The sequence below is a fragment of the Oncorhynchus mykiss genome, chromosome 22, assembly GCF_013265735.2.
Source record: "Oncorhynchus mykiss isolate Arlee chromosome 22, USDA_OmykA_1.1, whole genome shotgun sequence".
NCBI classification, from domain to species: Eukaryota; Metazoa; Chordata; class Actinopteri; order Salmoniformes; family Salmonidae; genus Oncorhynchus; species Oncorhynchus mykiss.
The window spans coordinates 31,023,232-31,050,653 of record NC_048586.1 but is presented as its reverse complement, the minus strand read 5'-3'; the positions used below and the strand labels follow the sequence as shown (position 1 = coordinate 31,050,653).

Below are 27,422 nucleotides of genomic sequence, written 5' to 3'. Positions count from 1 at the left end.
GAACGCTTGGCCATGTACTGTTATAATCTCCACCCGACACAGACAGAAGAGGACTGACCACCCTCAGAGCCTGGTTCTTCTCTAGGTTTCTTCCTAGGTTCCTGCCTTTCTAGGGAGTTTTTCCTAGCCACCATGCTTCTACATCTGCATTGCTTGCTGTTTGGGGTTTTAGGCTGGGTTTCTGTATAGCACTTTGTGACATCGACTGATGTTAAAAGGGCTTTATAAATACATTTGATTGATTGATTCCAGTGGAGTGTCTGATGCAAATCCTCCTCAGCTGTCCCCAAAGGTCTATAAAGGCCCACGGCCAATGAGGGACTCCAGATCCAGCCTAGCATCAGCATGTTGGGTTACAGCACTGTTGGTGAGGTGTATCACTGACCTTTAAGTCCTTCCCTGAAGTGGGTTTGGTCATCACTTTGTGTTATGTATTGTTGCGCATCCATCTCCCCCCAGCTGTTGGTCGCTCGCTGTTTGACATGTCTGCCCAAGGGAAGGCTAACCTAATCGTTACTAGATAGCACAACATTGCGATACACTCACACAATACAACAACAAAAAATCATTCCAAGTAAACAAACGTTATGTGTTGACAGAAAAACAGATATGCACACTCTCTCGCTCGCACTCACTGTAACACACACACAATGTCCATGTACTGGTTCCTGTCTTTCTAGGGAGTTTTTCCTAGCCACCATGCTTCTACATCTGCATTGCTTGCTGTTTGGGGTTTTAGGCTGGGTTTCATGCAAAAATCACCAGGTTCAATGCAGTTTTGGGATCAATTCCATGTAAATTCCAGTAAATTCAGAGAGCACACAGAAACTCCAAACCATGAGAAAAAATGTGGAATTGGAATTTGGTTTGCTTTCAGAATTGACTGCAATTAAAATGGCATTCACCCTAACTCTGGTTTAATAGGTATTCTGATATTTACAAAGGAACAAGTGTGCTTTCATCTAACAGAGGAGAGATGAATTCCATGTCATAAACACTTGTGTCTGTGCAACTGTCAATAGTCATGCAGGGTGTCATGCATACGCAGAGTTTCATGCATATGTAAGTGTTGTAATCATCAACTGTCTAGTGTGATTGCCCTGAAAAGAACAGCAACAGCAAAAATAGGAAACTAGTGATGAAGAGGCCATTTAAAAGCGTCCGGCCCAGTGTGCCGTTCTGAGGCTCATTATGAGATAGATTGTGGCCCTCTTTAGAGGACTCTTCAGACCCTGACGCAGTCTCAGCGATACTTATACAAAACAAGGTTCTTACTTAATGGGGAATATGAGCATCGGCTATCAGGTGACTGCTCTCTCTCTCATTCCACCTCTCTTTTTTGGGTCATTTCTTTCTCTGCCTCTCATTTCATCTACTGTATCTCTCTCTTTCTCTCTCTGTACAGCCTTCTATCTCCCCCTTTATCACTCTCATGTGAGGCTTTAGCTTTATGTATGGTATCTCTCTGGAGTTACCTGTGGGAGTCATCAACACAGTTGAACAGGAAAGGTTCCTGTTGGCTAGCAGGGACTAAAATCAGATGGGCTAATTGGTTCAAAGCAGGGGGCAGATCAATGCTGCTGGTCAAGCCATCTGAGACAATACACTAAATTATTGGCTGGGCCGCCTAAGCATTATTCACCTAAGCATAAGTCCAAACAGTGCAAAAAAAAAAATCTATATATATATATATATTTTTTTTTAATTCATTTTCCGGATGGAAAATGCTTTCAGTGTAAAATGAAATGAAAGTAAGTAGAAAAGATAATGGACCAAATATTTTTTTAAATAATATAATCTTTGAGAATTTACGATCACCACAATAAAAGTTAGAGAGTCGGGGAGAATGAAAATTACAAAAACTATTAATTTAGCAGTATTTATTTTGTTATTATGTTTGAGCAAAATAACACAGCAATAGACATGTTGTGCCGTGGTGGAGATCTTTGTGGGCTATACTCGGCCTTGTCTCAGGATGGTAAGTTGGTGGTTGAAGATATCCCTCTAGTGTGGTGGGGGCTGTGCTTTGGCAAAATGGGTGGGGTTATATCCTGCCTGTTTGGCCCTGTCCGGGGGTATCAGTGGATGGGGCCACAGTGTCTCCTGACCACTCCTGTCTCAGCCTCCAGTATTTATGCTGCAGTAATTTATGTGTCGGGGGGCTAGGGTCAGTCTGTTATATCTGGAGTATTTCTCCTGTCTTATTCGGTGTCCTGTGTGAATTTAAGTATGCTCTCTCTAATTCTCTCTTTCTCTCTAATTCTCTCTCTCAGAGGACCTGAGCCCTAGGACCATGCCTCAGGACTACCTGGCGTGATGACTCCTTGCTGTCCCCAGTCCACCTGGCCGTGCTGCTGCTCCAGTTTCAACTGTTCTGCCTGCGGCTATGGAACCCTGACCTGTTCCCCGGACGTGCTACCTGTCCCAGACCTGCTGTTTTCAACTCTCTAGAGACAGCAGGAGCGGTAGAGATACTCTCAATTATTGGCTATGAAAAGCCAACTGACATTTACTTCTGAGGTGCTGACTTGTTGCACCCTCGACAACTACTGTTATTATTATTATTTGACCATGCTTTTAATTTATGAACATTTGAACATCTTGGCCATGTTCTGTTATAATCTCCACCCGGCACAGCCAGAAGAGGACTGGCCACCCCTCATAGCCTGGTTCCTCTCTAGGTTTCTTCCTGGGTTTTGGCCTTTCTAGGGAGTTTTTCCAAGCCACCGTGCTTCTACACCTGCATTGCTTGCTGTTTGTGGTTTTAGGCTGGGTTTCTGTACAGCACTTTGATATATCAGCTGATGTAAGAAGGGCTAAATAAATACATTTAATTTGATTTGACATGGCAAAATGCAAAGAATTGCTGGGAATTAGCTTTAAATCTTCAATATTTTTTCTACACCGCCAAAATGTTCTTTACAATTCAACCGTGCCGACGGGCTGACCATGCCTATTGCCACGCCCCCTGACAAGGCCACCGCCTAAACCATTTTTTGAGCCATGCCTCTAGGTTGGCTGTAGTTGATCCCTCAATCCAGATTACAGTGTTGGCAAATCAATACAATGGCTTATTAGAGATATAAATCTTCCCACCTGTCTCTGAGGCTCATCTCTGAAATGTACTGTCCTTTCTACAATGATGAAAAATATATACGCAACATGCAACAATTTCAAAGATTTTACTGAGTTACAGTTCATATAAGGAAATCAGTCAATTGAAATAAATTAGGCACTGATCTATGGATTTCACATGACTGGGAATACAGATATGCATCTGTTGGTCACAGATGCCTTACAAAAAAGGTAGTGGCGTGGATGAGAAAACCAGTCAGTATCTGGTGTGACCACTATTTGCCTCATGCAGCGCGACACATCTCCTTCGTAGTTGAGCAGGCTGTTGATTGTGGCCTGTGGAATGTGATCCCACTCCTCTTCAATGGCTGTGCGAAGTTGCTGGATATTGGTGGGAACTGGAACACGCTGTCGTGCATGTTGATCCAGAGCATCCCAAACCTGCTCAATCGGTGACATGTCTGGTGAGTATGCAGGCTATGGAAGAAGTAGTACATTTTCAGCTTCCAGGAATTGCATTATCATGCTAAAACATGAAGTGATGGCGGTGGATGAATGGCACGACAATGGGCCTCAGGATCTTGTCACGGTATCTCTGTGCATTCAAATTGCCATTGATAAAATGCAATTGTGTTCGTTGTCTGTAGCTTATGCCTGCCCATACCATAACCCCACTGCCGCCATGGGGCATTCTGTTCACAGTGTTGGCATCAGCTAACCGCTCTCCCACACAACTCCATCCATTCTGTCTGCCATCTGCCCGGTACAATTGAAACCGGGATTCATCTGTGAAGAGCACACTTCCCCAGCGTGCCAGTGGCCATCGAAGGTGAGCATTTGTCCACTGATGTCGGTTACGATGCCGAACTGTGGTCAGGTCAAGACCCTAGTGAGGACGACAATGAGCTTCCCTGAGACTGTTTCTGACAGTTTGGGCAGAAATTCTTTGGTTGTGCAAACCCAGAGTTTTATCAACTGTCCGGGTGGTTGGTCTCAGAATATCCCGCAAGTGAATGGGGTGGTTACATGTGGTCTGCAGTGTGATGCCGGTTGGACGTACTACCAAATTCTCTAAAGCGACATTACAGGCGGCTTATGCTAGGGAAATTAACATTAAATTCTTTGGCAACAGCTCTGGTGAACATTCCTGCAGTGAGCATGCCAATTGGACACTCCCTCAACTTGAGACATCAGTGGCATAGTGTAGTGTGACAAAACTGCACATTTTAGAGTGGCCTTTTATTGTCCCCAAGCACAAGGTGCACATGTGTAATGATCATGCTGTTTAATCAGCTTCTTGATATACCACACTTGTCAGGTGGATGGATTATCTTGGCAAAGGAGAAATGCTCATTAACAGGGAAGTAAACACATTTGTGTGCAACTTTTGAGGAAAAATAAGCTTTTTGTACATACAGAACATTTCAGGGATGTTTTATTTCAGATCTTTTATTTCAGCATGAAACATGGGACTAACACTTTACATGTTGCGTTTATATTTTTGTTCAGTATAATATGGTCGATACAACATAGAATCACTGCTCAGGGAACCTAGAACACAGTAAGGATATGTTAAGCTGGGTTCTAACTGCAAAAGCTTTTGTTTTTCCATCATAGAGCATAGTGACTCTATCAGAAGCAGGATGTTATAGGATGTAATAAGCATTCATAACCATGTTATAAGCAATCATAACTACTAATTAACAGAGACTAAACAGACAGCATGGAGAATTTACATGTGGTTGTGTATTACATGTTCCAAGGCGGGTGTCTGGGTCTCCTTGAGTGTTCTGCCCTATTTTCCATCCATGGTCAATCGAACAGGTACAGCAAATCCACAGCCTCTCTGGAATATTGTCTCCAGGTGAAACTCGATACACCGACCCACACTTTCAGCTTTCACACTTACATACGGAAACCGGACCCAGCAATCACAGTCATTCTCTGTGGTCAAACTAATGAAGACTGAAAAATCACACTTAAATATCATTAAATGTATACAGACAACACTGAAATTCATGTAGCTTCAGTTAGGTGAGATTAGAAGAGGCAAATGAGACTAACACCCTTGCTTTTCTTAAAATAACCCTGGCCCTTGTTTTTGCTGATAGCTACATTATTGAGGAAAACTGTAAACTACTTGTACTATGACTGTGATATGTGGCTGTCTCCCCTAGCTATCTTAAGATGAATGCACTAACTGTAAGTTGCTCTGGATAAGAGCGATTGCTAAGTGACAAAAATGTAAATGTAGATGACACATTTTCATTCTAAAAAATTCACAGATTTCATTCTCAAGATCACAGATTGAAAATATTGGTAAATAGATACACACACAGATATGTGACATCAGGGTTGGGTAGGTTACTTTCTAATTGTAATCCGTTACAGTTACTAGTTACCTGTCCAAAACTGTAGTCAGAAACGTAACTTTTCTATAACCCAAACTCGGTAATGTAATCTGATTACATTCAGTTACTTTAGGATTACTTTCCTCTTAAGAGGCATTAGAAGAATACAAAATGTGTGTTACCAATTGAAAGACATCTATTTCTTGAAAAATCTATGTCAAAGTTTACAGAGCTGGCCATATATGGATGTTAAATTTTACTTTATGGGTTTGTTATGTAGCCTTCTTCTAACCCATCGCTTTCTACTACATATAATAATATTATTCAATTATATCTTTACATTAAAAACCAAAGTCTATCAGAATTCCAGTCATTCCAATAAATGTTATACCTCTTAATCTTCAAGAATAGGACTTGGAAATATGGAAGTATATATTAGCTCAATTGTTTTACCTGAGTATAGCCCCAAAATTAAGGACTTATTAGCCAGCCCTACTCTGTTGTTTATGATTTTGTTGTCATGGAGGACTGATTTGGCTCATTGTTTCGAGTTGAAAAATAAATGTTGCACTCATGGAATGGCATACTTTGAGCACCACTGAAAAGTGCTATTTACATGTGAAAAATGAATGCCATATGCTGCATTTGCTATAGGCCTATTGTTTACCTTTACGTTGGTGACACGTTAAGATGTTGAAAATATGCAGCTGTTTAAAGGGCAAATCCACAGATGAAACAATAACAAAACTGCCGCCCAGCCTCTGTTTTGGTAAAAGCTGAGGGATGGGCCTGGAGAAATGTAACCACTCTCAGATGAATAGACAGAGCTATGGATGCAAGGACTGACCATCCATGATATCAAAATGATTGTTTTAACCATGTTAGGATGCTATACAGTGTTTCTTTACATTTACAATGACTACAAACATTGGAGAAAAACAAGCTTATATTTGGGTTCTTGTGGAGTGTGACAGTTGAACTAAGCTCATGTGTCACGACTTCCGCCGAAGTCGGTCCCTCTCCTTGTTCAGGCGGTGTTCAGGCGGTCGACGTCACCGACCTTCTAGCCATCACTGATCCATTTTTCATTTTCCATTGGTTTTGTCTTGTCTTCCTTCACACCTGGTTCCAATCCCATCAATTACATGTTGCGTATTTAACCCTCTGTTTCCCCTCATGTCCTTGTCGGAGATTGTTTGATTGTGCTAGTAATGTGTTGGTGTGCGACGGGTTTTGTACCCACTTTTGTTAGTTTATGTATTTTGTTTTTGGGAGTATGGTCAGCACTTATTAAACGACTCCGTTTCTACCAAGTTCGTTCTCCTGTGCCTGACTTCCCTGCCACCAACACGCACCCATTACATCATGAGGCATTTATAAATTATATTCTTCAAGAATCAATGGATATATATAATATATACAGTACCAGTCAATAGTTTGGACACACCTACTCATTCCAGGGTTTTTCTTTATTTTACTATTTTCTACATTGTAGAATAACAGTGAAGACATCAAAACTATGAAATAACACATGGAATCACGTAGTAGCCAAATCAAAATGTATTTTACATTTGAGATTCTTCAAAGTAGCCACCCTTTGCCTTGGTGACAGCTTTGAACACTCAACCAGCTTCATGAGATAGTCACCGGGAATGCATTTCAATTAACAGGTGTGCCTTGTATAAACTTAATTTGTGGAATTTCTTTCCAAATAATGAAAGAGAAACAACAGTCCATCATTACTTTAAGTTATGAAGGTCAGTCAATCTGGAAAATTTCAAGAACTGAAAGTTTCTTCAAGTGCAGTCGCAAAAACCATCAAGCGCTATGATTAATCTGTCTCTCATGTTGACCGCCACAGGAAAGGAAGACCCAGAGTTACCTCTGCTGCAGCGGATAAGTTCATTAGAGGAACCAACTTCAGAAATTGCAGCCCAAATAAATGCTTCACAGAGTTCAAGTAACAGACACATCTCAACATCAACTGTTCAGAGGAGACTGCGTAAATCAGGCCTTCATGCTTGAATTGCTGAAAAGAAACCACTACTAAAGGACACCAATAAGAAGAAGAGACTTGCTGTGGACCAAGATACACGAGCAATGGACATTAGATCGGTGGAAATTTGTCCTTTGGTCTGATGAGTCCAAATTTGAGATTTTTGGTTCCAACCGCCATGTCTTTGTGAGATGCAGAGTAGGTGAGCAGATGATCTCCGCATGTGTGGTTCCCACCGTGAAGCATGGAGGAGCAGGTGCGATGGTGTGGGGGTGCTTTGTTGGTGACACTGTCAGTAGTTTATTTAAAATTCATAGTGGTCTCTGATTTATGGTCAGACTTGCTCACCTTGAACAAATTTAAATTTGCACCTATTTTCAATGATGTATGAATGTCATTGAGAAAAGAGAGAAGTGTCAAATACTTTTTTGGCAGAAAAGTAATCTTCAACATAATCATCTAGTTTTTCAAAAGTATCTGTAATCTGGTTACAATATTTTTGCTGGTAATGTAACGTATTACTGTTACAGCTTTTTGTAATCCCTTACATGTAAGAGATTGCATGTAATCTGTTACTCCCCAACATTTACTTGGTTGTTTATGGTTTTCAATGAATTTGAACATCCCGGGGTCATTATTCATCACCATGTCCTATAATCAAGTGTACTGAAAAAATATTTGATACCAGTTGTATAACTTCCATTCCGATTTTATGTTTGGTTGACATCCTGTTTTTGATGGATTTCTTTGATTTAGTTTCCATATCTAAATGTATCTTAAAACCGTTCAAAATGACGAGGGAGAGGGGACTTGCGCACAAACCCTCAGCTGATGACCAAGGAGACCAGTGGGACGTTGATTGGTCACCTCTGCGTGGGAGATGATGCTTCTCCCATCAGAGTTATAGCCTATATAATTATGTCGGATGAGATAGTCAGTAGAGTTCAATTATGTACCGTGACGTGGCAATATAACAATACTTCCTCGGGCAGACCACCAAACCAAACACAGAGCGCATATACCCTCACCAAAGCGCATTAGAATCTCATAGCTCGAGATGAGCGTTTCGTATCTTCAACAACTTTGCATACTTCAATTGGTCTGGTGCCTTGGATGTTGGAAGGCGACAGGTGAGAGAGATTATTTATATAATTTAAATGAACTTCAACATTTCTGTATAATTTAGGCTATCTAAATCTTAAAATCTGAAATCGATGTTTTTGTTGTTTTTGAATTAGCTATTTATATTGTTGATATTGTTGGCTATTACATGTACATTAATTGTATGTAATAGATTGATAAAATAAATGTATACTTTTGAAACGTACTTTTTTTCTTTCTGTAGAGGCTAGTCCATACAAAGAGTGTGAACATGGAATTGCTTTCAGAAGGGTATGGGACTTTGTTTTTTTGCATGCCTATACCTGAAAAGTGCAAATAAAAGGCAATTGTGTAATTCAAACAAATATTGTGAAATTAGTTTTTTAATAAATTATGAATGATTTATGAATGGATTATTAGATTGACAACAAGGATAGATTTCCTTACCTGATACCAGAGGCAAAGTGTTAAAATGTAGTACGAATGTATTCTAGACCCAAATCATTCAATATATGCCTTGAATGTGTATCACTCTCTGTATCTCTGTGTGTCAGTCTTTCACTGTTTAAACATCTCAGTCCTCTACTGCGTCCATCAGAGGAGAGTTCTGGTTACAGATGGCATTAGTGTTGTCTACTTTGTTTGCACCACTGGAGAAATCGCATCTGTGTCTGATAAGGGGTCAGCAGGTGATTCCAACCAAATTATATGGTGCCTCTTGTTACTTGTGGTGGCTAGGCTAGGCTATACGTGGAGAGGGGGTTGGAGACACACGTGAGTCACTCTAACTTAAATCAGACTGGTGGGGGACATGATGAGGGGAATAAGAATATATAGGACTTCCCCCCACTCCTATCAACTAGACACACTGACGACAGAGACACGATCATTACTTTGCAATGGGTACAGTATACAGTAGACAATGGATGCCATGTACAACAGCTTTTATGTTTGCTTGGGTTTAGTGCCTTTAGATGTGTTATAGACTTGTGTTTTATCATTGACCATTGATTTGTCTGCTGCAGGGTTCTGGGATCCAGACTGATGTTGGTGATATGATGGGGAGAGATCAGAATGAGGTAAAGCTTAGCTACCGTATGACTCAATCTTATCACAGATTATATATGATAGCAGCTCTGACGCCAGTGTAATTATTCTCTCCCTGTCCCTCTCCCTATCACAGGAGCAAGTTCAGAATGTTTTCAAAAGAGTAAGTTCCTCAACAATATCACAGCCTATTACTAAATACTTGTTTATACCTTATTCCTCACAATACTGAGGTAAACTTGCAGGAACAATATTCATTGTCTTTGGAACAGTGTTGACTTTGTATATGCTATTTTCGTCAGTTCCTGTTTCACTATTCAAAGGCCAACTCGGTAGACTCTGTACAGCATGCGGTAAGTAGAGAAAGACTCCTTGATGCAAACTGTATTTCCAAATTGCTTCAGAATGTCAGTGAATTATGTCTGACAGCAAATTAGAACTATGTACACACCCTCAAACAACCATGTACAATATCTCAGGCATATAAGCAAAGGTGTCATTGGATTTCCTGGACAGCACAGTATGGGATTTTGTCTTTAGATGAGCATGCTGTATTTGTTATAACATGTTTTATTGATCTGATTATTTAGTAATTACATGTGATTGGAATCTAACAGGCATTCCCCTCTCTAGTCCCATTCAGTGCACCCGCTGATGCGCCTGTCACCCAAACTGTCTCAGAGGAGAAAGAAGCAGCTCATGCTTTTGGTAAGGACCCTGTGCTGTTTCAACCTTGATTAGCAGAATGTCAATATTGAAGCAGGAGACAAGGGCACTTCTGACCTGCAAGACCGACTAACTTTAACCAAACCCTTAACCCTGACCTTCTCCAGTGCCTTTCTCTTAGAGGTTGAAGACCACAGTCTTTCTGTGGCCAGTCCGCAAGGCGCAATATGTACTTTAGACATATAGTATATACACTACCCCCGACTAGAATCTACACAATTAAAAGTTAGAACAAATACCACAAACCATGACCGAGGTTCTCTCTGTTCCCTGCTACACAGAAGCACTCTGATGTGTGATGTAAAAATCTGACTTTGGAATAACTGGACAGAAGACATCAGCATACTGCAACCCCCCTGAACATGGAGCACAAAATGGCAGACTGAGGGACAGACAGAAGCAGCATCCTCAGTGTTCTCTGGCAATGGACTTGATATTTTTGAGAAATAAATTATTGCAGATTGTGAAGTGTCTTCCTGATTTCAGTTGGTAAATGTAAATATTTAGTGATTTAAGATGAGGATTCTGTACTTTGCCATTTTGTAGACAATTGCACATACACAAATTCAGACCACTATCTATGAAGTGAACACCTCTGAACAGTCAAATACATCAAAGGAGCCCTTTATGTGATGGCTACACAGATCAGGGTGAACACTATAAAAAGCGTCAACTAATTACGGCATGGGTGAATGGCTACTTACATTTAATTTAAACAATTACAAATGTATTAATTTCTATTGTCATTTATTATGAAACGTATATGTTAAATAAAAAAAGGACAATCTTCAACCAAATGTTCTGTAAAAACACAAGTTCAGATTGATTTAGGAGAATGATCTCATAACATAAGAGATCTTTCAACCGGGGAGGCATAGTACTCTGATGGAGCCTCTCTGCTGACTGAGGTAGCATAGAGAGAGGGAGAGGTGTGCAGTTTACCACATCACCACAGGAGAGAGCCATCCTCACACACAGTGATGGTTGAGCGTTAAGAGTAATGTTATTTGGTATTACGCGGCTAGTCCTCTTCGGAGTCACTGTCTTTCCGTGTGGGGAGAGTGGATCGGATCGACGACATCAGCTTGTCTTCAATCTGCTTCTTGGGGTTTTCTTCCAGGTCTGTCTTGACAGCACCAGATTCTGATAACCTCCACTCCAGCTCTGAGGATGATAGGATAAAGCAGATTTAAATATCTAGTAGAGTAAGTAAGAAATTGTCATTCAAAACTGACAATGCACAAATCTGAGGGTGAGAAGTATACACACTGGACAGCAAACTACCATATCATGTCGCTAATAGTAACCAATGAAAGTCTAGCTGAGGCGATTGTCTCTTACCCTCAACTTTGAGGTTCATGCCCCCGAAGACAAGAGGCCCGATGTACTGTGCCTTCATCTCTCCCTCGTGGTAAACAAAGATGGTGGGTAAGTTGTGGTCTGGGTAGTTGGGGATGCATGTGGTGGAGATGGACTTGAGGAACTTGGTCTGGGGGAATTTCCTGGCCATCTCTGACAGATGCTGGTTTATCAGGGTGCACAGAGGAATTCTGGGAGGATGAGAGAATGGAACAGAGAGATTTGATTACAATGGGTCAATTAGTTAAATCTATGTATTTGGCAGATAGACCTATTCAGTGCAATTTAAAAAAGGAACACTGTTAACCAGGCTTATATGAACATCAAATAAGGTCTTGGCCAATAAAGTTATCAGATCTAAAAAAAATCTAACAAAACTCTCACCCTTGTTTGTAGAGATGCAGCACAACCCAGATGCCCTCTCCAGCTTTGTTCACCTCCTTGATGTAGTCCTGACCAGAAATCTCCACTACTTCTCCAAAGCAATTCTTTATCTGGGTGGCTTTCCATTCTGCAAGCCTCTTTTGCCTGGTGAGAACGAAATGGAGAGAGTTAAGGCAATGTAGGTTAATTCTGGTAATAACAAGGTCATAACATTGTCATTTTCTATATGGGACGCAAAAGGCCATATCACCATTAACATGGTAGCCACAATGGAGCTTTATATTTTCAGCATCTCTTTTAATGGCATTAGGTTGTATTAAGGGACTGACATTAAGGTCTGAAAAGCACTTGCCCATCAAGTGAGTATTTTTAGTTCCCCAAAGACTTAAAATGTGCTGTTTACACACAGACATAGGGGAGGAATCAGAAATTCTTTGCACTTAGGTTGTTTTCAATAAAATAATTAACATGCCCAATGGGGCAACCACAGAGCCGGCTGAACTTGCCCGATTGCTCAGCTATGGCCCCGGGCCATATGGCAGCCAATACCGGTTGTATGTATAATGCACCATCTTAGTAATGCTTTGAAACCTGTAAATCTCGATGGCGGCCTCATCCTCTTCACTGAAGTCATCCTCGTTCTCATCCAGCTGGTCTAGAGTCATACTCTCATAGGTTTTTACTGGTCACAAAACACCACAGGAAATACAAGTCAGAAAAAGTATCATTTAAGGTATTCAAACTACTAACAGAGGATGATGTTGGCCAAGGATCAGCCTTCCAAAACCATGTCCTGTTAGTTAAATTAAGAATAACATAAAAACTATTTCTAGACCAGTTCAGGAGAAACCTAATCCCACAGAGGTATCTATATGATATTAATAGCCACCTCTTACCAACAGATTCTTGCTGAAGAAGAATCTGCTGCTCTAGAGCGTCTTCATCAACCTCATCCTGAGTTTTCTCCTTGGGAGGAAGGATCCCCTTCTTCCTCAGGATGTCATTCCACTCGGTATCTGCGTCAGGGTCCTGAGATTGAGTTTCAGATCATTGAGTTTTATTTAAAACACTCAAAGTGTTGTTGGTTTGCCACATAGTTTTTAAACCATCTATAGCTAGGCTCTTTGGCATTACCAAAGATACTTATAACTACCGGTAACCACCTTGTATCTGTGGTATTACAGCTAACGTTAGCGAACGTTTAAATGCAGCTAACGTTAGCTATGTCCCAATCAAGGTGGCGTGCGAACATATACTGCTCAAAACGTCAGCTATGACCTTCATTACTACTTTTTCATTAGCTAGAAAAGGTGTTATAATTTTACAAACCTGCATTTTTTAACTGTTCAAGACAGACGCTGAAATCACAACACTTATCTCCCCAGACACGGAAATACAAGGACCTCACCCACATTTCTTCCGGAGTAAAACAATATCTTTAAATGTGATAAAACGTAAATCGTTGTCAGTTTTCACAAATGTAAACTTATTTCAGAGTAATTGAACAATAACGTATTTTTCTGAGGACGAATCATATTTTATCGGTGTTTATTATGCATTCTTATCAGAAAACTGTCTCCAGCCAGAAAGTCAAGGGACCATAATAAAGGTTGCACCGACATCCGTTTTGCATCGCTAATATGTCCATATAAGGAGTGGGAAAGCTACTTTCCATATGTGGCATCTGAGTGAGACAACAGCTGCGCCTAAAAATCACGCTGTGCTGTCACTCTGGGGTGACCAGGCTTATAGGGGTGGGGTTACACAGAGGTCCAAAACATTTATAAACATTGCTGGCCTGTTTTTGTGCTCTAATATGATATACTCGAAACTGGAGTAATGCGGTCAGGAGTATGCATAATAAAAAATTTGATTCACATTTATTTTATTTTATTGTTTTTACATTTCTTCACATTTTCAAACAGTTAATGTATATTTTCAAACTGGGCTACACATTTGGGTGAGTTGTTTTTCTCGCCTGAGTAGCCTCGTTTCACAGCCAAAAATAAAATTAAACCATTTAGTGTGGATGTTAATTATTTGACTAGGCTACCTGTATTTGACATTGTGTTGTTATTTCAACAACACAATGTCAAATACAGGTAGCCTAGTCAAATAATTAACATCCAATCACATTAACCGTTACTCTCTCGCGGGAATTCCGATAACGGTCCGTATGTAGCCAACTGCGCTGGTGCTCATTCTGTTTGCTAGAAAATGTATAAATGGTTTTAAAAAAGTAAGGTCCGCGTCCATAGAGACACATACCAGCAGTACTACACCTGCACCTGTCGACAACACAAGTTGTTCTGCTTCCACGAGCACATCCAATGCTAGCATCAGTAATTCTACATTTGTTGTTAGCCCAGCTAGCATGGACACTGACAGTTGTGAATCTGATGCAGCCTAAGAGTTACTTCCCCCCTTACCCGGGAAAGCACCTGGGGAAAAGGCCAAAAAAACTACAGAAAATGCATCATCAAACATCACTGTTTCATAATGCATCGGTGACATGGCAGGAAATGTTAAAAAACAATTACTGCTTCGCTTACAAGCCTGTGCATTCTATGCGTTACGTTGGATGAGTCAACAGACATGGCGGGCCTGGTACAAGTACTTTAAGTTTATGGGGGGACAACAGGAGATGATATTTTTGTAATGGACAGCTTTATGACATCAAATGGACTTTGGTGGTCAAGATGTGTTGGTACCTGTACTGATGGTGCAAAAGCCATGACAGTGAGGCATAGTGGAGAGGTAATGCCCGTGCAAGCAGTTGCTCCCAACGCCACTTCAGTACACTGCAGCATCCACTGAGAGGCTCTTGCTGCCAAAGGAATGCCTGACAGCTTGAAAGACATTTTGGACACTACAGTGAAAATGGTTAACTTTGTTAAAGCAAGGCACCTGAACTGATGATGATATGGGCAGCGACCATGTAAAGCTTTTACAACATACAGAAGTGCGCTGGTTATCAAGGGGTCAAGGTATTGACACGTTTTTTAATTGAGAGATGAGCTTAAAGTTTTCTTTACTGACCATAATTTTCACTTGTTTGACCACTTGCATGATGATGAGTTTCTCACACGATGGTTTATCTGGGTGATGTTTTTTCTCTCCTGAATGATCTGAATCTAGGATTACAGGGACTCTCCGCAACTATATTCAATGTGCGGGACAAAATTGATGCTATGATTAAGAAGCTGGAGCTCTTCTCTGTCTGCATTAACAAGGACAACACAAAGGTCTTTTCATCATTGTATGATTTTTTGTGTGCAAATCAACTCAAGCTTATGGACAATGTCAAATGTGATATTGCGAAGCACCTGAGTGAGTTGGGTGCACAACTACACAGGTATGGATGACACAACAACTGGATTCGTTATCCCTTTCATGATTCAAAATTGCAGCAAGCGGTTCTGTGAAAATTGAATTTACTCAGAGTATCCTGCCTTGGCAAATTGTGCTTTTAAAACACTGATGCCCTTTTACAACCACGTGCCTATGTGAGAGTAGATTTTCAAGCACACCCTTCTCATTAACCTGTGGTGAGTTTTTCACACTTTTCTATTAACAAATAAAGTTTTATGTGAGACTGCTAAATAAAGAGCAAAATTATTGATTATTATATTATTATTTGTGAACCTGGTCCTATAAGAGCTCTTTGTCACTTCCCACAAGCCGGGGAGGGGAAGGGCCACCTAAGTATGATTCCCAATCAGAGACAACGATAGACAGCTGTCCCTGATTGAGAACCATACCCGGCCAAAACATAGAAATAAAGAAACATAGAAAACAAAACATAGAATGCCCACCCCAAATCACACCCTGACCTAACCAAATAGAGAAATAAAATGTCTCTCTAAGGTCAGAGCGTGACAAACTCCATACATTTTCCCTGACACCCAAAAGTAGTCATTACATTTTGAATGCTTAGCAGGACAGGAAAATGGTCCAAATCACGCACTTATCAAGAGAACATCCCTGGTCATCCCTGACTCACTAAACACACATGCTTTGTTTGTAAATTATTTCTGAGTGTTGGAGTGTGCCCCTGGCTTTCCGTAAATTAAAAAATAAGAAAATGGTGCCGTCTGGTTTGCTTAATATAAGGAATTACAAATGATTTATACTTTTACGTTTGATACTTAAGTATATGTAAGAAATTACATTACTTTTTACATTTACATTTACAGTGGGGCAAAAAAGTATTTAGTCGGTCAAGTTCTCCCACTTAAAATGATGAGAGAGGCCTGTAATTTTCATCATAGGTACGTACACTTCAACTATGACAGACAAAATTAGAAGAAAAAAAATCCAGAAAATCACACTGTAGGATTTTTAATGAATTTATTTGCAAATTATGGTGGAAAATAAGTATTTGGTCAATAACAAAAGTTTATCTCAATACTTTGTTATATACCCTTTGTTGGCAATGACAGAGGTCAAACGTTTTCTGTAAGTCTTCACAAGGTTTTCACACACTGTTGCTGGTATTTTGGCCCATTCCTCCATGCAGATATCCTCTAGAGCAGTGATGTTTTGGGGCTGTTGCTGGGCAACATGGACTTTCAACTCCCTCCAAAGATTTTCTATGGGGTTGAGATCTGGAGACTGGCTAGGCCACTCCAGGACCTTGAAATGCTTCTTACGAAGCCACTCCTTCGTTGCCCGGGCGGTGTGTTTGGGATAATTGTCATGCTGAAAGACCCAGCCACGTTTCATCTTCAATGCCCTTGCTGATGGAAGGTTTTCACTCAAAATCTCACGATACATGGCCCCATTCATTCTTTCTTTTACACAGATCAGTCGTCCTGGTTCCTTAGCAGAAAAACAGCCCCAAAGCATGATGTTTCCACCCCCATGCTTCACAGTAGGTATGGTGTTCTTTGGATGCAACTCAGCATTCTTTGTCCTCCAAACACGACAAGTTGAGTTTTTACCAAAATATTCTATTTTGGTTTCATCTGACCATATGACATTCTCCCAATCTTCTTCTGGATCATCCAAATGCTCTCTAGCAAACTTCAGACGGGCCTGGACATGTACTGGCTTAAGCAGGGGGACACGGCTGGCACTGCAGGATTTGAGTCCCTGGCGGCGTAGTGTGTTACTGATGGTAGGCTTTGTTACTTTGGTCCCAGCTCTCTGCAGGTCATTCACTAGGTCCCCGTGTGGTTCTGGGATTTTTGCTCACCGTTCTTGTGATCATTTTGACCCCACGGGGTGAGATCTTGCGTGGAGCCCCAGATCGAGGGAGATTATCAGTGGTCTTGTATGTCTTCCATTTCCTAAAAATTGCTCCCACAATTGATCTCTTCAAACCAAGCTGCTTACCTATTGCAGATTCAGTCTTCCCAGCCTGGTGCAGGTCTACAGTTTTGTTTCTGGTGTCCTTTGACAGCTCTTTGGTCTTGGCCATAGTGAAGTTTGGAGTGTGACTGTTTGAGGTTGTGGACAGGTGTCTTTTATACTGATAACAAGTTCAAACAGGTGCCATTAATACAGGTGACGAGTGGAGGACAGAGGAGCCTCTCAAAGAAGAAGTTACAGGTCTGTGAGAGCCAGAAATCGTGCTTGTTTGTAGGTGACCAAATACTTATTTTCCACCATAATTTGCAAATAAATTCATTACAAATCCTACAATGTGATTTTCTGGATTTTTTTTCTAATTTTGTCTGTCATAGTTGAAGTGTACCTATAATGAAAATTACAGGCCTCTCTCATATTTTTAAGTGGGAGAACTTGCACAAATTGTGGCTGACTAAATACTTTTTTGCCCCACTGTAGCAGGCACTCGTTTCCAGAACAACTAGGGTTACGTGCCTTGCTCAAAAGCATATTGACAGATTTTTCAACTAGTAAGCTATGCTGCCACCGTAATATATCTGGTCGTAATGATCTGGTTCATCTGTCCTTGTAATTGTCTCCACCTCCAGGTGTCGCTTATTATCCCCGGTGTATATATCGCTGTGTTTCCTGTCTCTCTGTGCCAGTCCGTCTTGTTTGCCAAGTCAACCAGCGGTTTTCCTTGCTCCGAACCCACCTGCCTGACCATTCTGTCTGTTCTGACTACCAGCCTGCCTATACTCTTGTACTGTTTTTGGACTCGGATCTGGTTTCTGACCTCTGCCTGGTCTGACCTCGAGACTGCCTATCGTATGGTACTGTTTGGACTCTGACCTGGTTTATGAACTCTCGCCTGTCCCCCGACCTGCCTTTGCCTACTCCCTTTGTTATAATAAATATCGGAGCTCTACCATCTGCCTCCTGTGTCTGCATTTGGGTCTTGCCTTGTGCCCTGATAAAGGGTGACCTTCGGAAAGTATTCAGACCCCTTGACTTTTTCCATATTTTGTTAGGTTACAGCCTTATTCTAGAATGTATGAAATAGTTTTTTCCCTCTCAATCTACACACAATACCCCCTTAATGACAAAGCAAAAACTGATTTTTACAAATATTTGCTAATTGATAAAAAAAATTAAAAAATGAACTATTACATTTACATACAGTGGAAGTTGGAAGTTTACATACACCTAGGTTGGAGTCATTAAAACTCGTTTTTCAATCACTCCACACATTTCTTGTTAACAAACTATAGTTTTGGCAAGTCGGTTAGGACATGTACTTTGTGCATGACACAAGTAATTTTTACAACAATTGTTTACATACAGATTATTTCACTTTTAATTCACTGTATCACAATTCCAGTGGGTCAGAAGTTTACATTCACTAAGTTGACTGTGCCTTTAAACAGCTTGGAAAATTCAAGAAAATTACGTCATGTCTTTTGAAGCTTCTGATAGGCTAATTGACATAATTTGAGTCAATTCAATTGGAGGTGTACCTGTGGATGTATTTGAAGGCCTACCTTCAAACTCAGTGCCTCTTTGCTTGACATCATGGGAAAATCTAAAGAAATCATCCGTCATAGCGCTCAGGAAGGAGATGTGTTCTGTCTCCTAGAGATGAATGTAATTTGGTGCGAAAAGTGCAAATCAATCCCAGAACAACAGGAAAGGACCTTGTGAAGATGCTGGAGGAAACAGGTACGAAAGTATCTATATCCACAGTAAAACTAGTCCTATATCGACATAACCTGAAATGCCGTTCAGCAAGGAAGGAGCCACTGCTCCAAAACCACCATCAAAAAGCCTGACTACGGTTTACAACTGCACATGGGGACAAAGATCACACTTTTTTGAGAAATGTCCTCTTGTCTGATTAAACATAAATAGAACTGCTTGGCCATAATGACCATCGTAATGTTTGGAGGAAAAAGGGGGAGGCTTACAAACTCGAAGAACACCATCCCAACTGTGAAGCACGGGGGTAGCAGCATCATGTTGTGTGGGTGCTTTGCTGCAGGAGGGACTGGTGCACTTCACAAAATAGATGGCATCATGTGGAGGGAAAATGATGTGGATATATTGAAGCAACATCTCAAGACATCAGTCAGGAAGTTAAAGCTTAGTCACAAATGGGTCTTCCAAATGGACAATGACCCCAAGCATACTTCCAAAGTTGTGGCAAAATGGCTTAAGGACAACAAAGTCAAGGTATTGGAGTGGCCATCCCAAAGCCCTGACCTCAATCCTATACAAAATTTGTGGGCAGAACTGAAAAAGTGTGTGCGAGCAAGGAGGCCTACAAACCTGATTCAGTTACACCAGCTCTGTCAGGAGGAATGGGCCAATATTCACCCAACTTATTGTGGGAAGCTAAGGGAAGGCTTCCTGAAATGTTTGACCCAAGTTAAACAATTTAAAGGCAATGCTACCGAATACTAATTGAGTGTATGTAAACTTCTGACCCACTGGGAATGTGATGAAAGAAATAAAAGCTGAAATGAATCATTCTCTCAACTATTATTCTGACATTGATTGATGATCCTAACTGACCTAAGACGGAATTTTTACGAGGATAACATGTCAGGAATTGTGAAAAACTGAGTTGAAATGTATTTGGCTAAGGTGTATGTAAACTTCCGACTTCAACTGTAAATATTCAGACCTTAACTCAGTACTTTGTTGAAGCACCTTTGGCAGCCAATACAGACTCATGTCTTCTTGGGTATGACTCTACAAGCTTGGCACACCTGTATTTGGGGAGTTTCTCCCATTCTTCGTTGCAGATCCTCTCAAGCTTTGTCAGGTTGGATGGGAAACGTTGCTGCACAGCTATTTTCAGGTGTCTCCAGAGATGTTCGATCAGGTTCAAGTCCAGCTATAGCTGGGCTACTCAATGATATTCAGAGACTTGTCCCAAAGCCACTCCTGCATTGTCTTGGCTGTGTGCTTCAGGTCGTTGTCCTGTTGGAAGGTGAACGTTTGCCCCAGTCTGAGGTCCAGAGCACTCTGGTGCAGATTTTCATCAAGGATCTCTCTGTACTTTGCTCTGTTCATCTTTGCCTCGATCCTGACTAGTCTTCCAGTCCCTGCCCCTGTAAAACATCCCCATAGCGTGATGCTGCCACCACTGTGCTTCCATGTAGGGATGGATGGTGCCAGGTTTCCTCAAGACGTGACGCTTGGCATTCAGGCCAAAGTGTTGATTCTTTGTTTCATCCGACCTGAGAATCTTGTTTCTCATGGTCTGAGAGTCTTCAACTCCAAGAGGGCTGTTATATGTCTTTTTACTGAGGAGTGGCTTCTGTCTGGCCGCACTACCGTAAAGGCCTGATTGGTGGAGTGCTGCAGAGATGGTTGTCCTTCTGGAAGGTTCTCCTGTCTCCACAGAGGAACTCCAGAGTTCTGTCAGAGTGACCATCGTGTTTTTGGTCACCTCCCTGACCAAGGACCTTCTCCCCTGATTGCTCAGTTTGGCCGGGCGGAGAGCTCTAGGAATAGTCTTGGTGGTTCCAAACTTCTTCCATTTAAGAATGATGGAGGCCACTGTGTTCTTGGGGACCTTCAATGCTGCAGACCTTTTTTGGTACCCTTCCCCAGATCTGTTCCTCGACACAATCCTTATCTCAGAGCTATGCGGACAATTCCTTCGATCACATGGCTTGGGTTTTGCTCTGATGTGCACTGTCAACTGTGGAACCTTATATAGACAGGTGTGTGCCTTTCCAAATCATGTCCAATCAATTGAATTTACCGTAAGTGGACTCCAATCAAGTTGTAGAATCCTCTCAAAGCCGACTCTTTTCTCTGTATATATCAATGATGTCGCTCTTGCTGCTGCTTGCTGCTAGTGATTCTCTGATCCACTTCTACGCAGATGACACCATTCTGTATACATCTGGCCCTCCTTTGGACACTGTGGTAACAAACCTCCAATCAAGCTTCAATGCCATACCACACTCCTTCCGAGGCCTACAACTGCTTTTAAATGCAAGTAAAACTAAGTGCATGCTTTTCAACCGATCGCTGCCCACACTCTCCCGCCCGACTAGCATCACTACTCTGGATGGTTCTGACTTGTGGACAACTACAAATGTCCACAAGTCAGAACCGTCCATATGGACAACTACAAATGCCTAGGTGACTGGTTAGACTTTAAACTCTCCTTCTAGACTCACATTAAGCATCTCCAATCCAAAATTACATCTAGAATCAGCTTCCTATTTCGCAACAAAGCCTCCTTCACTCATGCTGCCAAACATACCCTCGTAAAACTGACTATCCTACCGATCCTTGTCTTCGGCGATGTCATTTACAAAATAGCCTCCAACACTCTACTCAGCAAATTGGATGTTTCTGTTTGTCACCAAAGCCCCAAATACTACCCACCACTGCGACCTGTATGCTCTCGTTGGCTGTCCCTCACTACATATTCGTCACCAAACCCACTGGCTCCAGGTCATCTATAAGTCTATGCTAGGTAAAGCACCGCCTTCTCTCAGCTCACTGGTCACCATAGCAACACCCACCCGTAGGACGCGCTCCAGCAGGTATATTTCACTGGTCACCCCCATAGCCAACACTTACTTTGGCCGCCTTTCTTTCCAGTTCTCTGCTGCCAATAACTGAAACGAATTGCAAAAATCACTGAAGCTGGAGTCTTATATCTCTCTCTCTAACTTTAAGCATCAGCTGTCAGAGCAGCTTACCGATCACTGTACCTGTGCACAGCCAATCTGTAAATTGCACACCCAACTACCTCATCCCCATATTATTACTTATCTTCTTGCTCTTTTGCACCCCAGTATCTCTACTTGCACATCATCATCTGCACATCTGTCACGCCAGTGTTGATGCTAAATTGTAATTATTTAGCCTCCATGGCCTATTTATTGCCTTACTTCCCTACTCTTCTACATTTGCACACACTGTGCATATACTTTTCTGTTGTGTTATTGACTATACGTTTGTTTATGTGTAACTCTGTGTTGTTGTTTTCATCACACTGCTTTGCTTTATCTTGGCCAGGTCGTAGTTGTAAATGAGAACTTGTTCTCAACTGGCCTACCTGCTTAAATGAAGGTTAAATAAATAAAGTTTCAAAAATTATCAATGGAAACAGGATGCATCTGAGCTCAATTTCGAGTCTCATAGCAAAGGGTCTGAATACTTATGTAAATAAGGTATTTCTGTTTTATTTGTATAATTTTGCCAAAAATTCAAAATAGCTGTTTTCTCTTTTTTCGTTATGGGGTATTGTGTGTAGAATGCTGCAATTAAAAAAAAAGTTTAGAATAAGGCTGTAATGTAACAAAATGTAGAAAATGTCAAGGGCTCTGAATACTTTCCAAAGGCACAAATATATTTTGTTATATTTGAGATTCTTCAAAGTAGCCACCTTTTGCCTTGATGACAGCTCTGCACACTCTTGGCATTCTCTCAACCAGCTTCATGAGGAATGCTTTTCCAACAGTCTTGAAGGAGTTCCCACATATGCTGCACACTTGTTGGCTGCTTTTCGTTCACTCTGCAGTGCAACTCATCCCAAACCATCTCAATTGGGTTGAGGTTGGGTGATTGTGGAGGCCAGGCCATCTGGTGCAGCACTCCATCACTCTCCTTCTAGGTCAAATAGCCCTTACACAGCCTGGATGTGTTTTGGGTCATTGTCCTGTTGAAAAACAAATGATAGTCCCACCAAGCGCAAACCAGATGGGATGGCGTATCGCTGCAGAACGCTGTGGTAACCATGCTGGTTAAATGTGCTTTGAATTCACTGACAGTGTCACCAGCAAAGCACCGCACCCCATCACACCTGCTCCTCCATGCTTCACGGTGGGAACCACACATGCGGAGATCATCCGTTCACCTACTCTGTGTCTTAGAAAGACACGGCGGTTGGAACCGAAAATCTAAAATTTGGACTGGTCTAATGTCCATTGCTCGTTGTTCTTGGCCCAAGCAAGTCTCTTCTTCTTATTGGTTTCCTTTAGTAGTGGTTTCTTTGCAGCAATCTGAGGTGCAGTTAACTCTAATGAACATATCTTCTGCAGCAGAGGTAACTTTCCTGTGCCGTCCTCATGAGAGCCAGTTTCATCATAGTGCTTCATGGTTTTTGCGACTACACTTGAAGAAACTTTCAAAGTTCTTGAAATGTTCCAGATTGACTGACCTTCATTTTTTAAAGTAATGATGGACTGTAATTTTTCCTTGCTTATTTGAGCTGTTCTTGCCATAATATGGACTTGGTATTTTACCAAATAGGGCTGTCTTCTGTATACTACCCCTACCTTGTCACAACACAACTGATTGTCTCAAACGCATTAAGAAGGAAAGAAATTCCCCAAATTAACTTATAACAAGGCACACCTGTTAAATGAAATACATTCCAGGTGACTACCTCATGAAGCTGGTTGAGAGAATGCCAAGAGTGTGCAAAGCTGTCATCAAGGCAAAGGGTGGCTACTTTAAAGAAACTCAAATATAACGTATATTTTAATTTGTTTAACACTTTTTTTGGTTACTACATGATTCCATATGTGTTATTTCATAATTTTGATGTCTTCACTATTATTCTACAATGTAGAAAATAGTAAAAAATCAAGAAGAACCATTGAATTAGTAGGTGTGTCAAGTTTTGACCAGTACTATATATATATATATATATATATATATATATATATATAATTATTATTTTTAAAAATCCATAATTTTTTTCAATGTAGTTACGAGTATAGGCTATGAATGTCACACCCTGACCTTAGAGATCCTTTTTATTCTCTATGTTTGGTTAGGTCAGGGTGTGACTCAGGTGGGAAAGTCTATGTTTTCTATTTCTTTGTTTTTGGCCATGTGTGTGTGTGTGTGTGTGTATGTGTGTGTGTGTGTGTGTGTGTGTGTGTGTGTGTGGTTCCCAATCAGAGGCAGCTGTCTATCATTGTCTTTGATTGGGGATCACATATAAGTTAAAATAAAATAAAATAAAATGTATTTATATAGCTCTTCGTACATCAGCTGAAATCTCAAAGTGCTGTACAGAAACCCAGCCTAAAACAACAAACAGCAAGCAATGCAGGTGTAGAAGCACGGTGGCTTGGAAAAACTCCCTAGAAAGGCCAAAACCTAGGAAGAAACCTAGAGAGGAACCAGGCTATGAGGGGTGGCCAGTCCTCTTCTGGCTGTGCCGGGTGTAGATTATAACAGAACATGGCCAAGATGTTCAAATGTTCATAAATGACCAGCATGGTCAAATCATAATAATCACAGGCAGAACAGTTGAAACTGGAGCAGCAGCATGGCCAGGTGGACTGTGGACAGCAAGGAGTCATCATGCCAGGTAGTCCTGAGGCATGGTCCTAGGGCTCAGGTCCTTCGAGAGAGAGAAAGAAAGAGAGAATTAGAGAGAGCATACTTAAATTCACACAGGACACCGGATAAGACAGGAGAAGTACTCCAGATATAACAAACTGACCCTAGCCCCTCGACACATAAACTACTGCAGCATAAATACTGGAGGCTGAGACAAGAGGGGTCAGGAGACACTGTGGCCCCATCCGATGATACCCCCGGACAGGGCCAAACAGGAAGGATATAACCCCACCCACTTTGCCAAAGCGCAGCCTCCACACCACTAGAGGGATATCTTCAACCACCAACTTACCATCCTGAGACAAGGCCGAGTATAGCCCACAAAGATCTCCACCACGGCACAACCCAAGGGGGGGCGCCAACCCAGACAGGAAAATCACATCAGTGACTCAACCCACTCAAGTGACGCACCCCTCCTAGGGACGGCACGAAAGAGCACCAGTAAGCCAGTGACTCAGCCCCTGTAATAGGGTTAGAGGCAGAGAATCCCAGTGGAAAGAGGGGAACCGGCCAGGCAGAGACAGCAAGGGCGGTTCGTTGCTCCAGAGCCTTTCCGTTCACCTTCACACTCCTGGGCCAGACTACACTCAATCATATGACCCACTGAAGAGATGAGTCTTCAGTAAAGACTTAAAGGTTGAGATTGAGTTTGCGTCTCTCACATGGGTAGGCAGACCATTCCATAAAAATGGAGCTCTATAGGAAAAAGCCCTGCCTCCAGCTGTTTTCTTAGAAATTCTAGGGACAATTAGAAGGCCTGCGCCTTGTGACCGTAGCATACGTGTAGGTATGTACTGCAGGACCAAATCAGAAAGATAGGTAGGAGCAAGCCCATGTAATGCTTTGTAGGTTAGCAGTAAAACCTTGAAATCAGCCCTTGCCTTGACAGGAAGCCAGTGTAGGGAGGCTAGCACTGGAGTAATATGATCAAATGTTTTGGTTCTAGTCAGGATTCTAGCAGCCGTATTTAGCACTAACTTAAGTTTATTTAGTGCTTTATCCGGGTAGCCGGAAAGTAGAGCATTGCAGTAGTCTAATCTAGAAGTAACAAAAGCATGGATACATTTTTTGCATAATTTTTGGACAGAAAGTTTCTGATTTTTGCAATGTTACGTAGATGGAAAAAAGCTGTCCTTGAAACAGTCTTGATATGTTCGTCAAAAGAGAGATCAGGGTCCAGAGTAACGCCGAGGTCCTTCACAGTTTTATTTGAGATGACTGTACAACCATTAAGATTAATTGTCAGATTCAACAGAAGATCTCTTTGTTTCTTGGGACCTAGAACAAGCATCTCTGTTTTGTCCGAGTTTAAAAGTAGAAAGTTTGCAGCCATCCACTTCCTTATGTCTGAAACACAGGCTTCTAGCGAGGGCAATTTTGGGGCTTCCCCATGTTTCATTGAAATGTACATTTGTGTGTCATCCGCATAGCAGTGAAAGTTAACATTATGTTTTCGAATGACATCCCCAAGAGGTAAAATATATAGTGAAAACAACAGTGGTCCTAAAACGGAACCTTGAGGAACACCGAAATTTACAATTGATTTGTCAGAGGACAAACCATTCACAGATTGGTACACATCCGGTGGATGGAGAGCCATTTATTATGTTCAACATAGGAGGGCCAAGCACAGGAAGCAGTTATTTCAGTAGTTTAGTTGGAATAGGGTCCAGTATGCAACTTGAAGGTTTAGAGGCCATGATTATTTTCATCATTGTGTCAAGAGATATTGTACTAAAACACTTGAGTGTCTCTCTTGATACTAGGTCCTGGCAGAGTTGTGCAGACTCAGGACAACTGAGCTTTGAAGGAATACGCAGATTTAAAGAGGAGTCCGTAATTTGCTTTCTAATAATCATGATCTTTCCCTCAAAGAAGTTCATGAATTTATTACTGCTGAAGTGAAAGCCATCCTCTCTTGGGGAATGCTGATTTTTAGTTAGCTTTGCGACAGTATCAAAAATAAATTTCGGATTGTTCTTATTTTCCTCAATTAAGTTGGAAAAATAGGATGATCAGCAGCAGTAAGGGCTCTTCGATACTGCACGGTACTGTCTTTCCAAGCTAGTCGGAAGACTTCCAGTTTGGTGTGGCGCCATTTCCGTTCCAATTTTCTGCAAGCTTGCTGCAGAGCTCGGGTATTTTCTGTATACCAGGGAGCTAATTTCTTATGAGACATGTTTTTGGTTTTTAGGGGTGCAACTGCATCTAGGGTATTGCGCAAGGTTAAATTGAGTTCCTCAGTTAGGTGGTTAACTGATTTTTTGTCCTCTGACATCCTTGGGTAGACAGAGGAATCTTTGTGTTGTCTGTGAATTTATAGCACGACTTTTGATGTTCCTTGGTTGGGTTTGTCATTTTTCTTTTGGGTTTTGTGGGATCTTGTTTTCTGTTTAGTGTCTGTACCGGACATAACTGTGTACTTTTGTTTTCACTTTGGTTATTTTGTTTGAGTGTTTTTTGAAAATTAAAAATCATGAACACTTTCCACGCTGCACTTTGGTCCACTCCTTTCGACAAGAGCCGTTACAATGAATTTATGAATTTCACTGATCAATGATATGGTTGCTCTAAAAACAATGTTTCTTTATTGTGATGAGTAGGTAGAGTATCTTATAATAGTTGCTTTTGACAGTAGGTTACTAGGTCATCTAACTGACATGCAT

General features: G+C 41.3%; 2 protein-coding genes across 3 annotated transcripts; one reads left to right on the top strand and one right to left on the bottom strand.

The window, feature by feature from the left end:
- The first annotated feature begins 8,351 nt into the window (after positions 1 to 8,351).
- Positions 8,352 to 10,764, top strand: LOC110501748 (neuromedin-U). 2 transcript variants are annotated; one of them, XM_021579504.1, is made up of 7 exons: positions 8,375 to 8,552; positions 8,768 to 8,814; positions 9,549 to 9,602; positions 9,707 to 9,733; positions 9,873 to 9,923; positions 10,204 to 10,278; positions 10,578 to 10,764. In XM_021579504.1, the coding sequence occupies exons 1-7, from the start codon at positions 8,480 to 8,482 to the stop codon at positions 10,593 to 10,595; spliced, it is 345 nt and encodes a 114-aa protein (XP_021435179.1). In that variant the 5' UTR covers positions 8,375 to 8,479; the 3' UTR covers positions 10,596 to 10,764. The 2 variants fall into 2 exon arrangements, with proteins under 2 accessions (XP_021435178.1, XP_021435179.1); XM_021579503.2 differs by having other exon boundaries at positions 8,352 to 8,552; positions 10,204 to 10,764.
- Positions 10,765 to 11,022: 258 nt separating this feature from the next.
- On the bottom strand, positions 11,023 to 13,528 carry LOC110501747 (phosducin-like protein 3). The gene is made up of 6 exons (XM_021579502.2): positions 13,369 to 13,528; positions 12,936 to 13,068; positions 12,631 to 12,721; positions 12,040 to 12,183; positions 11,638 to 11,846; positions 11,023 to 11,460 (listed from the first exon to the last, which is right to left on the bottom strand). Exons 1-6 carry the CDS (start codon positions 13,372 to 13,374, stop codon positions 11,318 to 11,320), a joined length of 726 nt encoding a protein of 241 aa, XP_021435177.1. The 5' UTR covers positions 13,375 to 13,528; the 3' UTR covers positions 11,023 to 11,317.
- Between the last annotated feature and the right edge of the window lie 13,894 nt (positions 13,529 to 27,422).

Excerpts from the sequence above, each read along its gene's own strand:
- LOC110501748 (XM_021579503.2), top strand. The coding sequence starts at position 8,480 with ATGAGCGTTTCGTATCTTCAACAACTTTGCATACTTCAATTGGTCTGG. Across the intron at positions 9,603-9,706 it reads TGGGGAGAGATCAGAATGAG|GAGCAAGTTCAGAATGTTTT; the intron begins GTAAAGCTTAGC and ends TCCCTATCACAG. Across the intron at positions 9,734-9,872 it reads TTCAGAATGTTTTCAAAAGA|TTCCTGTTTCACTATTCAAA; the intron begins GTAAGTTCCTCA and ends TATTTTCGTCAG.
- LOC110501747 (XM_021579502.2), bottom strand. Across the intron at positions 12,722-12,935 it reads TCTTCAGCAAGAATCTGTTG|TAAAAACCTATGAGAGTATG; the intron begins GTAAGAGGTGGC and ends TTTTGTGACCAG. Across the intron at positions 11,461-11,637 it reads CATGAACCTCAAAGTTGAGG|AGCTGGAGTGGAGGTTATCA; the intron begins GTAAGAGACAAT and ends TATCATCCTCAG.